The sequence below is a fragment of the Lampris incognitus genome, chromosome 19 (genome assembly GCF_029633865.1).
Source record: "Lampris incognitus isolate fLamInc1 chromosome 19, fLamInc1.hap2, whole genome shotgun sequence".
NCBI classification, from domain to species: domain Eukaryota; kingdom Metazoa; phylum Chordata; class Actinopteri; order Lampriformes; family Lampridae; genus Lampris; species Lampris incognitus.
This window is the reverse complement of record NC_079229.1, coordinates 28,639,136-28,656,637: the sequence shown is the minus strand read 5'-3', so window position 1 is coordinate 28,656,637 and position 17,502 is coordinate 28,639,136. Positions and strand designations below refer to the sequence as shown.

Here is a 17,502-nt window from a genome sequence, read left to right as displayed (position 1 = left end):
AGCCTCACCCACAGCATTCCATAGCTCTGAGGTAAACTGTGGCCCGCGGTCAGATGAAAGGTCGGAAGGCGTACCGAAACGTGAGACCCACGACCCAATAAAAGCCCGGGCCACATCAGCAGATGTCGTGGATGCCAGGGGAACAGCTTCAGGCCAGCGCGTAGTCCTGTCCACCACAGTGAAGAGGTAGGTGAACCCATGGGAGGGGGGTAGGGGACCAACCAGGTCGACGTGGACATGGTCAAATCGTCTCTCCGGCACTGCGAAGCGTTCCAGGGGCGCCTTAATGTGGCGGTGTATCTTAGCCCGCTGACAGGCAACACACGAGTCGGCCCACGCTTTCACGTCTCTCTTAAGTCCCTCCCACACAAACTTAGCAGAGGTCAGGCGCACGGATGGCTTACCGCCTGGATGAGAGAGGCCGTGCACAGCTTCAAACACGGGGCGTCTCCAGCTGTGCGGGACGATGGGCCTGGGCTGTCCTGTGGAGACGTCACACAGGAGGGTGACACCTGTGTCGCTGAAAGGAACGTCCTGCAGGCGTAGCCCCGTGTCGGAGGCCCGGAGACGGAGGATGCTCGGGTCCGTGGCCTGGTCAGCAGCCATCTGTGCATAGTCAAGGCCTAGGTGGACCGCTCCAATCACTGCCCTAGAGAGGCAGTCAGCTACCTGGTTAGACTTACCAGCGACGTGCTGGATGTCGGTAGTGAATTCCGAAATGTAGGAGAGTTGTCGCTGCTGGCGAGCGGACCATGGCTCGGCCGTCTTGGACATGGCAAACGTGAGGGGCTTGTGGTCCACGTACGCCGTAAACTCGCGGCCCTCTAGCAGGAAACGGAAATGCCGGACGGCGAGCCAGAGACCGAGGAGTTCCCTGTCAAAAGTACTATACTTGCGCTCTCGGGGTGTAAGCTGGCGACTGAAAAAGGCCAAAGGCTGCCAAGCCCCCCCCACCCACTGTTCGTGAACTGCACCAACAGCATAGTCCGATGCATCCGTGGTTATGGAAATAGGCGCTGTAGGTGAAGGATGCGCTAGCAGGGTAGCCTGGGAGAGCGCAGCTTTAGTCTCGGTGAACGCACGGTCCCGCTCTGCTGTCCAGTCGACCGCCTGGTTGGGGGACATGCCTTTCAGCGCCTCGTACAGTGGCCGGATGATAAAGGCGGCTCGGGGAATGAAGCGGTGGTAGAATGTCACCATCCCGATGAACTCCCTGAGCGCACGAGCTGTTTGGGGGCGCGGAAAGGCCGCCACCGCTTCCACCTTTGAGGGCAGGGGGACTGCCCCGTCCCCAGTGATGCGGTGCCCGAGGAAATCAATGGCTGTCAGCCCGAACCGGCACTTCGCCGGGTTGACGATCAGCCCATGCTGGCTGAAGCGTGTGAAGAGGGCATGAAGATGGGACAGGTGTTCTTCCTCGGAGGCGCTGGCGATGAGTATGTCGTCCAAATAGACGAAGATGAAAGGAAGGCCACGGAGCACTGAATCCATCAGCCGCTGAAAGGACTGGGCCGCGTTTTTGAGTCCAAATGGCATTCGTAGGAATTCAAATAGGCCGAATGGGGTAGTCACCGCTGTCTTGGGGATGTCTGAGGGGTGCACGGGAACTTGATGATAACCACGGACCAGGTCGACTTTTGAGAAGACGCATTTGCCAGACAGGTTTGCAGAAAAGTCCTGGATATGCGGGACAGGATAGCGGTCGGGCGTGGTGGCGTCATTTAGTCGGCGGTAGTCCCCGCATGGGCGCCAACCTCCATCAGGCTTAGCGACGATGTGGAGTGGGGACGCCCACGGGCTGTCAGAGCGGCGGATGATCCCCATGCGTTCCAGGTGCTCGAACTCAGACTTGGCAATGGCGAGTTTGGCGGGGTCGAGACGCCTGGCTCTGGCGTAGACCGGGGGCCCCTTCGTAGCAATGTGATGCTCCACCCCATGCTTAGCGGTGGGTGCAGAGAAGGTAGGCTGGGTGAGGTCAGGGAACTCAGCGAGGAGGCGGTTGAACTTGTCTGCCTCTGAGAGAGAGTTGGCTAGACCTGCATAGGCCGCTTCCCTCCGCGTACATGCGAAGGAGGAGAAGGTTAAGGCATCGACCAGACGGCTGTTCTGAATGTCCACTAGCAAACCGTAAGCGCACAAAAAATCAGCTCCGAGGAGGGGAAGCGTTACATTGGCCATGACGAACTCCCACGTGAAACGTTGTCCACCAAAACACAGTTCTACAGACCGCACGCCGTAGGTGTGGATAGGGCTGCCGTCAGCCGTCGCCAACTGGGGGCCCCGCTCCCCGCCCATGATGTCGACGTCAGTAGCAGGGAGCACGCTTCTCTGTGCGCCCGTGTCACAAAGAAATCGCCGACCGGAGATGGTGTCGAGGATGAAGAGTAGCCTGCTCGTATCGCCAACACTCATGGCCACTACTGAGTGTTGGCCCTCTCGTTTCCCGTCGGCCTGTAGTTGCAGGGGGAACGGCACCGTTTAGCTTTCGCACCAAATCGAGCGTGGTACATACAGAGTCCAGAGGGCTTGTAGCGGTCTGATGCTGTGGCGCCACCGATGTGGCGATGTCGGCGGGGGGCCAGTGAAGGTAGGAGCCAGCACCCCGGCATGGGAGGAACGTTGTGTAGCGACGAAGAATCGGTCAGCCTCCTTTTTCAGTCGCCAGCTTACACCCCGAGAGCGCCAGCTCACGGGGATCAGTGATGGTGGAGTTAGCGAGCGCAGTCTGGACGTGGGGCGGCATGTTGCGCAGAAACAGCTCCATAAACAGGAAACATGGCTTTTCTTGACCCAGTAGGTTTAACATCCTGCTCATTAGCTCCGATGGTTTGCCATCTCCCAAGCCCTGAATTGCGAAGAGGCGACGTGCTCTCTCCGTTGTTGACAGTTCAAAAGTTTCAAGGAGGAGATGTTTAAGTGCGGCGTATTTACCATCGGCCGGTGGGTTGGTTATGAAACCGCTTATCCTGGAAGCCGTAGCGCCCCCCAGCGCTGCCACTACGTAGTAGTACCTGGTCTCGTCTGCTGTTATGTCTCTGAGCGCGAACTGTGCCTCAGCCTGCGCGAACCATGTAGCCGCGGAAGACTCCCAAAACTCCGGCAGTTTAATTGCAACGGCGTTCGTAGCCATAATGTGTGTGGTTTCAGAAAACTTATCCGAAAACCGACGTCGGGGTCACCAGTGTAGAGCCGAAGGAACGGAGAAGACCGTAGGTTCACACTTTAGCCGTGTAGGCAACTTTCTTTAATCCACGGTAAATCAGCGAGACAAACAAAACCCCCAGCTCGACTGAGCGGAGGTGGCAAGAATAACCAGAAAACTGGCTGGACAACCATAACTTAACCCTGCGTTAACCTGCCAGGGCAACCATGACTTAACCCTTAGTTCCTGGGTTGAATTCTGTCCCCAATACGTGTCCACCACAATACCATTAATACTAATAATGAAAGAACACTTCTAAATGACTGTGTGCCAATGCTCTTTGCTGTTAGGCTATCTGGTATGTAAATAAATACCTTATTTTGCCAAAATCATATGATTAACTTTGAGACCAAATGATTTGTGTGTGTGTGTGTGTGTGTGTGTGTGTGTGTGTGTGTGTGTGTGTGTGTGTGTGTGTACAGACACACACACACACACACACTATATATATATATATATATATATATATATATACACACACACACACACGTATGTATGTGCTTTTTTTTTCCCAGATAGGGGGCATAATATACTACTCCCCTTGCTGATGGGCTTGATAAGCTTTTCAACTTTGTTATGTGGTTGCGCAAATGCATGAAATTACACTTTGAGTGACACTATCTCATCTTTGATTTCCATAATGCAATTTCCAAGGGCAGTTGTCTTTGAGAATCACTATTCATATCCTGTCCTGTCTAGTCGAGCCCAGGTCGCTTCCTTTTTGTATGCTAAAAGCTGTCACAACAGTGATGACCCGGTACAACCTATCTCCCTTTCTCACAAAGACTATGACGCACCTCAGGCTCGGTTGTAAATTAATTCTATACATATTGTTGCTCAAGCCCGACACAAATGGCAAAATTGGAATATTTATGGTCTCAGGGAGGACTCTCAATGTGGAAAATTGGTGTCTTTGTGTCACAGAATGAAGACGTTATGTCCAATAGCCTATTGGCCCCCAGCCAGCCAAAGCCCTACCAGGGTTGGAGGAAGACCACTGTCTACAGCCTTCATGATGGAGCTGGCAAAACTCCAGTCACCAAGGTTTTCACCCAGAGTGGTGAGGGCAAAATCCCCCATCTAGCTTCGGCCTACCCAAGCCCAGACGCGAGCAGGAGTGGACTCCTCTCTAGCCGACTGGAACACCTCCTTGCCGGGGCAACAGTCACTCAACCTGGCAGCCCAGGTGGTGGAGCGCCATGGCCCGGGGGAAAGTTCAACTACCTTGGCTTCATCAGGCCAGCCGCTGAGCACCCAGAGCCCCGGACACAGACGGCTGTTGGCTTCAAAAGCCCAAAGCCCAGCCTGGAGAGACTGCTGTTCAAGAGCGGATCCAACCATTTGACAGCCAAAGAGCCTCTGAGTGTCATGGACGGTGAGATCTGTTTTTAGATGTGAAGCACCTGTTGAACCTGACTTCTGACTCACTCACCCACAAACTGACACTTTAGTCCTTATGTTTAACTGTACCATCTGTGTAGATTCGTTGATAGGTGGGTGGGGGGGGGGTTGCGGCCCCTCCGCAAGTGTTTGTAGGTGAGTGCATCTAAAAATATAGCTGTTATTTGAAGTTAAAGAGTTTTTGTTTTTTTTAAAACATTACAGTCTTCACTGGTAAGAAATTTGGCAAACATTTTCTGCACCCCCACCATTATTCTTCTTAACCTCGCCCTCATATTCTATCACTTGGTATTACCCATATAGTTTCATTTAAATAGGATTTCACTGAAATGCCATTGGCAGAGATTCAAGTATAGACAGCTTTCACCTTTAACCTGTTCAAACAAATCACTCTTTTGACAAAAGTTTTTAAGTATCTCAGATGTGTCAGCTTGCTGTTCTGGCTTGTTGTGTAGATAAAGTCATGATTCAGACGAGCTAACTTTAGCTCAGTCGAATCGGTGCAAAAGCATCTGTTTTACATTGTCAGTGTTAAACGTCCAGCCAGGATATGATGTCAAAAATATGTAACATTGGCTAGACCTACTTCCAATTACAAACTTAAGACAATGATCCCGTTCTGTTCACAGCGAAGTCAGATGTCAGTTGTGTTTCCTATCTTTGTCGTTTTTTTTTTCCAGAAATTATTAAAAGTATTTCAAATTCTGGTGATTATATTGTCACCAAACTACATTTTCAATTTGTTTCTTGCTCTTTTATGTTACGGGACCAGTAGATCTTTCTATTTTTAACCTTTTATCTCTATTTCAAAATCTGTTGGCCGACTGATGTGACTGTGGGTCCACATTCATCTCTCACGTTTCCAGAGCAATTTATCCAGAATGTGGTGAACCAGCTGGGGAGGCACAGCATTAACATGGAGGCTCTGATGGGAAAAGACCTGGACCAGCTGGCTGAGGTCATCACAGGAGCCCTGCAGGTGGTGGACAAGGAGGAGCCCAGTCCAGGGGCCCTGCCCTCCCCAGACACCACAGACCCGAGGGGGGACGGGGAGGGTAAGACCAAGCCCCTGCCTTATGTGGGCCTGGGTCAAGACCAGGACTTGAATTTGCACAGAGAGCAAAGTCTGAACCAGGAGGACACACAGAGAGGACCACTTCAAGGTAAATGTCTTCTCGAACGGAGAGAAAAAAAAAGTTTGGAAAGATGTCACATTTGACATTGTGGTCTTGATTAGACCTGGTTTATGGATCGAGCTATCTATCTATCTATCTATCTATCTATCTATCTATCTATCTATCTATCTATCTATCTATCTATCTATCTATCTATCTATCTATCTATCTATCTATCTATCTATCTATCTATCTATCTATCTATCTATCTATCTATCTATCTATCTATCTATCTATCTATCTATCTATCTATCTGGACAAAAGTATTGGTACAACTGGCCATTACACACCTACAGGAGCTTTTATGATATCCCATTCTAAAACCATAGGCATTAATATGGAGTCCCCCCCCCCCTTTGCTGCTATAACAGCTTCCACTCTTCTGGGAAAGTTTTCCACAAGATTTTGGAGTGTGTGTTTGGGAATTTTTGCCCATTCATCCAAAAGAGCATTTGTGAGGCCAGGCACTGATGTTGGACGAGAAGACCTGGCTCGCAATCTCTTTTCTAGTTCATCCCAAAGGTGTTCGATGGGGTTGAGGTCAGGGCTCTGTGTGGGCCAGTCAAGTTCTTCCACACCAAATTCACCCAACCATGTCTTAATGGACCTTGCTTTGTGCACTGGGGCACAGTCATACTGGAACAGAAAAGGGCCCTCCCCAAACTGTTCCCATAAAGTTGGAAGCATAGAATTGTCTAAAATGTCTTGGTATGTTGAAGCATTAAGATTTCCCTTCACTGGAACTAAGGGGCCTAGCCCAACCCCTGAAAAACAACCCCATACCAATATCCCTCCTCCACCAAACTTTACAGTTGGCACAATGCATTCAGGCAGGTAACGTTCTCCTGGCATCCACCAAACCCAGGCTCGTCCATCAGACTGCCAGACAGAGAAGCATGATTCGTCACTCCACAGAACACGTTTCCACTGCTCCAGAGTCCAGTGGCAGTGTGCTTTACACCCCTCCATCCAACGCTTGGCATTGTGCTTGGTGATGTAAGGCTTGCATGCAGCTGCTTGGCCATGGAAACCCATTCCATGAAGCTCCCGGCACACAGTTTTTGTGCTGATGTTAATGCCAGAGGACATTTGGAACTCTGCAGTTATTGAGTCAACAGAGTGTTGGCGACTTTCACGCACTGTACGCCTCAGTATTCGTTGACCCCAATGTGTGACTTTACGTGGTCTGCCACTTCGTGGCTGAGTTGCTGTTGTTCCTAAACACTTCCACTTTTCAATAATACCACTTACAGTTGACTGTGGAATATCTAGCAGGGAAGAAATTTCACGAACTGATTTATTGCAAAGGTGGCATCCTATGATAGTACCACGCTTAAATTCACTGAGCTCTTCAGAACGACCCATTCTTTCACAAATGTTTGTAAATGCAGACTGCATGGCTAGCTGCTTCATTTTATACTCCTGTGGCAATGAGTCTGAATGAAACACCTGAATTCAATGATTAAGAGGTGTGTCCAAATACTTTTGTCCATATACGTAGTGTATCTATCTGTTGAGCTAGCCAGCTAGCTAGCTATCTAGATTATGTCTATGACTGATTCTGTTCACACGCTTTCCCACTCAAAAGTTAAATAACCACAGATATCACTTCTGCAATATGACTCACTCAGTGTAGTCTTGTCGGAGAATTTCCATGTATTTCCCCCAATACTTTTACATTTACTTGACTTGAGCTACGGTTTATGGACCTATGGACAGTAGTGTAAAACGTATATTAACTTGTTTACATAAATTAAACCATACTTTTAAGGTTATAGACGGGTATAGCAGGCCACAGTACGTGTTTGCAGCTTTTACATCTAAGTAGATTTATTCAATATTTTTTTCCCCATGTCATCCTGTTTAGGGTCACAGGGGTTGAAGCCTAAATTATATATTCATCTAATAGTGAATCAACTGTTTGGGGAAACTTTGGATTTGTCTACTAATGCTGTGTTCAGATACAAGGTGTTGTCAGCTTTTGAGCCTATCAACCTGTTTTTAGTTTTGTTTTGTTTTTTAGGTTCCTCAAAGTAGCTTCGATGTGTTTTTTTTAAAAATTTATTTATCAGTGCATTTAATTTTTATTGTGATAGCCCTGTAGCTGAACATTGTATAAACCTGAGAATCTACAGACCGTAAATGAACAATTCTCGTCCGTTTTTGTTTTACCGGGAACTTGGAAATAGGAACCAAAATTTGGTTTGTTGTTTCAGCGTGGTCGGTAAGAAGTGAGATACTTGAATCTGATTGGCTAATACTGAGTGATATGTTGCTCATATCGCCCAAAAGTTCCGTATTTATCAACTTTTTACAGGTTGCCACCCCGCCCGTCTCCTGCGTCACTTGCTTTATGAAAATAAATCAAGTCTGGCAATGAAAGTCTGAACGCACCCTAAGCCCTGAACGTATTTTGCATCCAGAGCCTTCCTATATGGTATACTGTAATAAGTTATGTTACTTATTACAGCATAGAGCCAGTCACAATGGTTTTTACAATAACTTGTGGGTCGAAAACCCTGGCATCACGTACAGTAGTGGTGGGAATTCCAGCTCTTCTTCGTGAGCCAGATTATTTGGCTCAGCTCAGCAAGAAGAGCCAGCTCTTCATTTAGCACCACTTCTGGCTTTTATAATTCAGCCAAATTCAGCAATGTTTTGACCTAGGATTATTATGTGTGTACATATATCAGTATTTGACATAATTATACTAAACCTTCTAATTTCCAGAATACCATAATTTTACATTGTTTGGTATAAAAACTTTACATGATGTAAAAACATCAAACACTATTACACGTGTATTGAATGTTTTATTTACATTGAACTACTATGTTTTGTATGTTGGCGACCAGTGCAACATACAAAAGTCTCACCATGCAGGGGCGTCCGGGTAGCGTAGTGGTCCATTACCTACCAACAGAGGGCTCGCTGGATCGAATCCCCGTGTTACCTCCAGCTTGGTTGGGCATCTCTACAGACACAGTTGGCCATGTCTGTGGGTGGGAAGCCGGATGTGGGTATGTGTCCTGGTCGCTTTGTTAGCGCCTCCTCTAGTCGGTCTGGGCGCCTGTTCGGGGGGAGGGGGGGACTGGGGGGGAATAGCGTGATCCTCCCATGTGCTACGTCCCCCTGGTGAAACTCCTCACTGTCAGGAGAAAAGAAGTGGCTGGTGATTCCACATGTGTCGGAGGAGGCATATAGCCCTCCCCGGATCGGCAGAGGGGGTGGAGCAGTGATCGGGACGGCTCGGAAGAGTGGGGTAGTTGGGGGGGGGGGGTCTCACCTTGATGTTCTTACCAAAGTAGATGTTTCTGGGTCGTATTTAACACATAAATTATAGGATCATCTTATTATTCTGTCTTGTATTAATTTACAAAAAAAAAAAAAGAAAGAAAAAGGAATCGTCTCTCAGACGGGGCCGGCTCCCATCGTTCTCTAGAGGAGCTGGTGTTCTGACAATGCTGCCTTGTCGAAAAATGCTACCGTAGTGCAAATCGATAGCAGAGCCTAACCCTATAACCGACTTGTTCATGACTGACACATGACTAAAACGTGCACATAATTTAATGGAGTGGAGGAAATGGGGGTGTGGGTTGGGGCGAGAGGGACGAGGTGCAACTGAGATACACCGTCAACTGAAGAGAAAATGGTTTAGTCTTGCGGTGTATGGTGGTGCCAGGTAACGATAGAGTGTAGGAGGGTTCGGGTTTTTCAGATTTCCCTCTGTGAAGAGCTAACGTGCTCAAAGGCACTAGTGCAGTGCCCGTTCGGGTGTAATCCCCCCTTCAACCACAATGTGGGTCACAGTGTCAGAGTGGCGCTGTTCATCCGGTTGCCACGGGAAGAACGTCTCTGTCTGTGTGTGTATGCATGCATGTCTGTCCTTTGGTTTTCTCCACAACCGCACATTCAAACATCTTCACGCTCGACACAACACTGCACTTCCTTGGGTCCTCAGCAACACACCTACCAAGTGCGAAGTCAATCGGATGAGCGGTTGTTGAGAAAATCGAAGGACAGACATACATATAGACCAGAGATTCCTTCCATTTTAGTTAGATACTCCTCTTTTCTCTTTCTCTCCTGGGTTGAATCTGTTTCACTTGACCTTGCAGCCTTTCATGCATTGTTGAATGAAATGTCCCTGATTTGTAATTGATCAAATTAATTCAACATCTGGCGGCAACATGTTGAACGTTTTCTTTTTTCGTGATGTTATTTCAAAGTATATAGCTACATCTCATCTAAGATGCATGTTTGATGCTTTCATATGTCATTAGTAACAACACTTTCACTAACGTTAGGTTGGAGACCTAATTTACTTTTTGGGCCGTGGACTAAACAAAATTGAGTTTACCCAAAACTAGCAGTTAGTTTGACCGACAGTAAGATGTAGATAGATGATGTAGATTTGGCTTATCAAAGATGCTAGCAAAGCAACACAGCACATAAAATAAGCACAGCGGAAACGTCAGATAGGTCAGACCACCATGTTTAAAGGTAGAACAAGTAGGATTTTCCTAAAAAAAATAAATGTATAGACTCATAATCCGTCTCAATCATCACTTATGACCCACTCCATGTGTGTGGCGGTGTCTGTATCTGCAGAGACCCTGTCCTCTGCCTGTATTTTCTTATTTTGCTGTGTACGGGACATTACTGGGAGTTAACCTTTGGGCAGCGGGACTCTATAAAACATAGCGACCAGGTGCCAGATCGAGATCGTAAGCACGCATCCAAGAGGAAGCTACAACAATGGCGGACACAGCGCCGAAAGGACTCAAATATAGCGAGGAGAAATGCCGAGCAGACAAAGCTGGTTCCAAAACAAGAGTGAATTTGGGTTTGGCTTTCATCCGCTAGCGAGCACGGAAGGAGGGGATGGGAATGAAGAGTGACATGGAGTTGGCCCGTACCCTGGGATGTGTTCTGGCAACTGTAGTCAGAGGGCGTCTCTTTCTGGTGTCATTGGGGGGCAACTTTGTATGTTGTGTTTACAAACCACAACTAACAAATCCTGCTCATTCCATCTTTAACTATATTAAACATTACAGTTACGTCTGAAAATGACAACAGAAATAAACAAGTTTGTCGATTTCACATATCTCCGCAATTCAAGTCAACCGCCAATTGTCTACCCGGAAGTGACTGTTGTTAGCGCCATGTCACAGTGAGGCTGTTTATACCTGGCACTAACATGTGTCCTGAGTGATCCGATCCCAAGTGGACAGCTCTAGGTGCAGGTCTGAATGCACCCAACGCTTCCTCAATACGTCTTGAGGTCCAATTTCTCAGGCCACATTCGGAGGTGGCCAGGGACGCATTTGTCCACATCCCATTTGAAGTGTGAATGCACAGGCTGCATTAAAGGACCGCTTAGTCAACTGACATCCTCTGAGTAAGCAATAGAAATAATATTCAATAAAAAAAATATCCTGCATGATTCTGCCGAGTGCAGCTGAACTGTCAGAGGTGACAAACTGAACTGCAGGTAGGCTATAAAGCAGCTGTTTAGTGAGTAAAAACACAGGCTGTCTACCTGACGCTTATTTTACCAAAGCCTCCTCAGGGTTTATTTATTTTACCTTGTCTGTAATTTCTAACACACCATTAGACCTACAATTGTCGAAGAGCCCCCGCCCGCTTACACGTTCAAGTTCCACATCAGGTTCAAGTTCATTTATCCACCGCAGTGCAGAGCCTGACCCTCTCAAACCCGCTGGAATAATTAAATTATCTGAGCCTGAACCGACGTGATCGGGTCAAGCATGACAGGATTTGGGCTGAGAGTTACAAATTCTCGTGTTCAGATATTTACATTTTCCCACATAGGTTTTAAGAATGAGTTTCAACTTTGGCAGTATATTCTGAGCACAAAATGAAAGAAGGCAAGCAATCGGAGCCTGGCGCTGCTGATTCACGCAGCTAATTTAACTCATCAGAGTATTTGTCTCCATCTGGCGCGATATGCATTTGCTGCACCCCTGCCTTAGTAATAATGTGAAACTATTTACCCATAGACTATTTCTTAAATACAATATAGCAGGTCAGGGGTCTGAAGGCTTTCAGACAGATCCAAATCATCATCATCAGAATAATAATGTTTATTTACACGGCATTATTTAAAAACCTGTTGCACTTCACAACGAAGTGGAGTGGAAATAAAAGAAAAGAAGTGCAGTTATGGTATGATTATTTCTTTAAGATCACTTCAGATTTTGTGTGACACCATAATTTGGTAGAATAATTGACAGTAATGGCTTATTGATTTGAAATACGTCATACTAATTGATGGCGTCTTGATGCATGCTCAATAATCCAGATAAGAAAATCAGAGAAGGTTTAATCAGTTCAATACTTGAGTGATGAAACGTATCTGTCAATATATGTTGTATCCAGATGACCTGATTCAACCTTCTTTGACTAATTGATGGCGCATTTAAATGAGGCGCAAGTGAGCAAGGATGTCAAATTTTGTTAAATGCCTTTTGCTTCGATGCCTCGGTCCTCCTTTACGTGTTTATGTACGTGATTGTGACACGTCTGTGCCACGGGGAGGGTTCGAGATGATGGCGGACACCATGGGCGGCGCTAAGGGCATCAGGTACGGGGAAGCTAAATTTCCAAGGATTTTCACAAGGCAAAATTAGCTGAACCCAACAAATAGACTGGCTTTTACAAATAAGAGAGTCCTCGTCACGCTAAAATACGACTCAGTTGAACCTTATTCAGCTGTGAGCGTTTGATTCAAAATTACAGTCAAGTTTCCTATTAGGCCTATATGTAATTGCAACAGAATAATTTGTTGATTTTGATTTTGAGATACTTTATTGATCCCCGTGGGGAAATTCAGCTCTGCATTTAACCCATCCTAGCTGTGTAGCTAGGAGCAGTGGGCAGCCACTGTGCAGCACCCGGGGATCAACTCCAGTTCGTCTTGCTGTGCCTCGGTCAGGGGCACAGACAGGAGTACTAACCCTAACATGCATGTCTTTTTGATGGTGGGGGAAACCGGAGCACCCGGAGAAACCCCACCGCAGAGATGAGGAGAACATGCAAACTCCACACAGAGGACCACCTGGGATGACTCCCAAGGTTGGACAACCCCGGGGTTCGCACCCAGGACCTTCTTGCTGTGAAGCAACAGCACTAACCATTGGGCCACCATGCTATGAAATAATAATCATAATATAATTGCATTCATTGTTCACATAGATTAACATTCATTTATCCTGAGGTCAGTTTGCCGTTACCAGTCAGAGATGTGTGTTTTGTTATTGTTTAAAAGGATATTACAGTCATACATCTCAGAACAACAGAATGAAAAGAGTGTTTGCGTGAGCCTATAAGCTGTGGCTGGTAGACTGAAGATCTCAAACCCATATTTATTATAACCTTTCTTTTTTTTTTCTTCCACGGCGCCGCGCAATGGCCGCCGTGGGCTGTGCGTCACAAATTGTGGTCACTCACTCACTCACTCACAGATGACCTGAGAGGGATATTTAGTAGGAGGCACTTGCAACTTGCATCGGGTGCACCAGGGGTCTGGACGGTTTCATGCTTGTTATTTTACCAATACATTATACCCATAATTCATAGCGAGTTGAAAATGAAAATAATCAGCTTTTCCCACCTTAACGACTAGGGTATTACAAGTACCTAGCAATACACCAGCTACGTAACGAAATGAAGAGCTCCCGTCAGTGTAAGCGCATATTGTTTTACGCTAGGATAGTCTGCGATGGTTGGTACTGAAATAGAATGAGCAGAATAAAATTCATAATAACGTTCAAAAAATATTTATGAATTTAAAATAATTATGAATTGAAATAATATGAATTTAAAATAATAATAATAATAATGTCCCTTCTTCTAGACTTCCATCCCGCGTCTTTCCCTGATATGTTAGACTAGCAGTAATGAGTTTTAATGGTTGCCAAGAGTAACTGCCAAAAAAAAAAAAATCATGATTTTGTTGAAGGTTAACTTTTCAGTTATAATTTTGGCGAAGCCAAAGTCCTCCTAGTCTCTTAATAGTGCCGCCTATGGCATCCCCAGTTTTAGGTGATTAACACAGACTTTAATTAATGTCTTTTCAGTCCTTCACAGGCCGGTGCGCTCTGGTGCCGCAGCCATTTCCTCGCTCTCTCCTTTCAAGAGCGTGTGGCTCCCCTTTTCTCCGTCCCCCCTCACTCCTGTGTTTCTCCTGGGTCTCCATGTGTGTCAGTCAGTCAGCCAGGACCCAGCTTCACAGCGGGGACAGGGACAGGTTGTTAGTTTGACATACCGCCAGCCACGCTCCCCCTCTCTGTTTGCAGCCGAGGCTAAGCCACAGCCCCCCACCGCAGTGATGTAACGTGTTTATTTGCATGTAGAGCGGGGAAGTGAGAGCCAATCATGAGTGGTCACCTGAGAAACACATGTGGAGATGCATTCTGATACCAGGTGTGACTGACTTAGAGCTGTCCACTTGTGATCGAATCACCCAAGATGTATATATTAATGCCAGGTGTAAACAGTCTCAGTGGTTCGGTCTATACTGTAATAAGTAACATTACATACAGTATAGTGTATGTTATGTTACTTATTTGAAGGCCATGCCACTTTTGTTGTGATTACTGGGCGGTTGTTTGCTCTTTACTGAAGACACCTGACTCCATGAAATTGCCTTTGAACGTTTTCTGAACATTATTTTGTCTTATTTATCTAACCTCAATTCTAAAATTCCAACTTCCATCCATCCATTATCCAAGCCGCTTGTCCTAATCAGGGTCGCGGGATGCTGGAGCCTATCCCAGCAGTCACTGGGCGGCAGGCAGGGAGACACCCTGGACAGGCCGCCAGGCCATCACACGGCCGGGAAAAAAGAGTAAATAAAACTAAATGAGTAAACAAATCTAAATCAGAGCAAACAAAACTAAGTTGATATGATAGAAGACTTGTTTCTGTTTGCTAAAGTAATTCTTTATGTGTTTCTGTATATATATTTTTTTAGGTTATTGTTAGGTAGTTTTTTTTCTTCTTGCCGGCCCTAAGGTGCTGTTGTTGACTACGGATGCCGATGGTAGGCCAGGTTAACTGGTGCACCTATGTTAATTGTATAATTATGTCATGGTAATATTTGGCGTCCAAAAATAAATCAATTCCGCTTGCGCACATGAAAAATGTTGTCCTAATGTGGTCATATGTGTTTCTGACGATCTCCGTATGCGGTTTGGGCGATCGGATTCTTAATTTGCCTTGGGTGCGGCCACACCTGTATTTAAATGCCAGGTATGAGCAGGGCCTACGGTTTACAATGGTCTGTGTTTAGTATGAATTTAAAGACGACGTGAAATGAAAACTGCCTCTCTCTTTTTTTTCTTTTTTTTTTTACCTTGTTAGCTCATTTCCTCGGTCATACCATGCACCTTTTCAACAATTTATGCAGAAACAAATCCCAAAAAGTCAGATTTTTTTTTTACTTGTTTTATATCAACATCTAATCACCTTAACTTCCTCTAAAACTGTCACGTTTTGTGATTGCGTAGCCAAATCAAAGCGGGTGGGTGAGAAACATTTTGCCATTTTTGCACGAGCCAATCAAATCCAGAAGGATCAAATCACGTCCCTCCCTACGCTTTGTCCCACCGTGAATATGTCACATTTCGGATGCAAGATACGCTCCGAATATTTCACGTTGTCGTTAAAGCACTATGAAGCCTCAGTACTCAGACAGCGGCATGTTCAACGACTGTACTGCAAATCTGTCAAGTCTCCAAATTTGAGTTTTCTAACGGTAACGTTGTTCTTCTTCTGATGAATTTACAGCAAAGGCATATTGCTTCCCTCCATTGGTCATTTGTTGAACTCCACTGAATGAGCTAAATCCTTACATGGAGCCCAGTGCATGGAAAAAATTAATAAGAGTTCTTGTTGTTTCACAATGTTCCGTTCCGAGTATTGATTTCAGCGAATGATCTGTCACTCCAATTTCTGACAGATTGCACGAGGCTTCTCCCTGTGTGCTAGTTGGTGCATTTCATCAAAGCATGATTTCACATCTTCCAGTAGTAACATTAATAATCCAATTTCCCAATAACAGCATTTTATGACCCTATGAAGGTTGGGTGAGGAGGCATAGTTTTGCAATGTGGCTCTTTCCAAAAAAAAAAAAAAATGTCAATGAGGCCAAGCCCGAGTACCACTTCGCTTCCGGTGACAAAGCAAATTCGCGAAATTTGCCGGTCAAAGTTCACCAAAGTTGAACTCCACACGAAGCAAAGATGCAAATTTGCTTCGCCACCGGTAGCAAATGTTTTATTAGCCCCTTCGCTTGCGTAGAATGGAGTTGAATGGGAGGGCAATATTCGCCAATATTAATTTTGCGCATTTGTGACCATACCTTTATGCTATGTAAATTCAGAAATGCATTATAATGCATAAATGTAACCGTATATTGTTCATCAACAGTGCAACCATTGTGGAACTGCCGTTTTCTTATAATCTGTTCACATATGTTGTGTTTGTTTTCAGGCCAGCAAATAGACGGTGCAAGTAAAGAGCCAGCTGACAAGGTGATTTAAAGTTATTTTTCTTCAGCAACTAAATTGGTTTCTGTGGGACAAAAACATGTAATTTATACTTTATTCACTTTTGAATACCAAAGTCTGCTCTGGGGTGATTTTAAAGTTTCATCGTTGAAATACAGTTGACGGCAGGACCATAATTGCAATAAATTATGAATTAAAAGAGATTGAGACTGAGATTCCCTTGTTATTTTCTACCCCACATGTTTGACTTGAACCCTCTTTACATTTCTCTCGCAAGTTCATTTGAGTTTGGTGAATTTAATCTCAATCAGCAGCCTCGCAATGATTTTGTGCCTCTTTTATTTTGGTTTTAGTAAACGTGTGAAGAGAACAAATGCGTCCACTCTTGCAGGAGAAACAATACAGCTAATTGGAAATAAACCTCAAACCCAAATTAAATATATGGACTATATTAAATGCATCACGCTTCAGTTCTCAGTACTTTGTCAGAATATGAAAGACTTGTCAAGACCTTTATTTGTACTCCAAAGTTATTCAGCTCTTGTAAAAGAACATCAAGTCAAAGGTTAGATATATGAATAAAAAAAATGCTGCAGAAAAAGCCTCCACTGCTTTTAAAGAGAAGTCTTAACTTTAATCCATCACAGCACATGGCTTTCCTCACCAAGCTGCTGGACTACCTTAACCGAGAGCCCTTCGATGATGCTCTGGCAGTCGATAGTCCTGTCAATGGTGGCGGGCCGGCGAGCTCCAGTGCCGGACAGAGAACAGTTGGACTTGAGAATGTCCAAAGCCGGACGACCCAGGGCCAAGTCCGGGTGCTCCCGCCCTGGACCGAGAGGCACGTGGCACTGGCCATAAAGGGCGACCCCTCTGCGGGTTTAACCGGCGGCATGATGACACCCGGCGCTCAGGTGGACTCTGAGGTGGAGAGCTGGATCCGGGGGAAGGCGGGAGCCACGGCTGGGACCAACCAGTCAGAGGAGCCGCTGAAGGGCATGACAATTAAGACTCAGCTTGTGCACGTGGGAGTGAAGGAGTTCTCCAGCAGGGGGAAGGACCGACACTTCGGCTACATCATCACTAATTCAAAGTAAGTAGGATTCATTTTAATGTATTTTCATTCAGGTAAAGCATTGTACACACACTGCAATAATCTACTTTAATGGGGTTTCCGTCACACCGGTTC

General features: G+C 45.9%; 1 protein-coding gene across 1 annotated transcript in view; it reads left to right on the top strand.

Moving 5' to 3' along the window:
* The window catches only part of ptprn2 (protein tyrosine phosphatase receptor type N2), a 192,591-nt gene that overhangs the window by 44,743 nt on the left and 130,346 nt on the right, over positions 1-17,502 (top strand). Inside the window, exons 5-8 of the mRNA XM_056299232.1 lie at positions 4,127-4,577; positions 5,470-5,766; positions 16,297-16,337; positions 16,961-17,406. Coding sequence (XP_056155207.1) covers positions 4,127-4,577; positions 5,470-5,766; positions 16,297-16,337; positions 16,961-17,406 — 1,235 coding nt within the window. The remainder of the gene's footprint in view (positions 1-4,126; positions 4,578-5,469; positions 5,767-16,296; positions 16,338-16,960; positions 17,407-17,502) is intronic.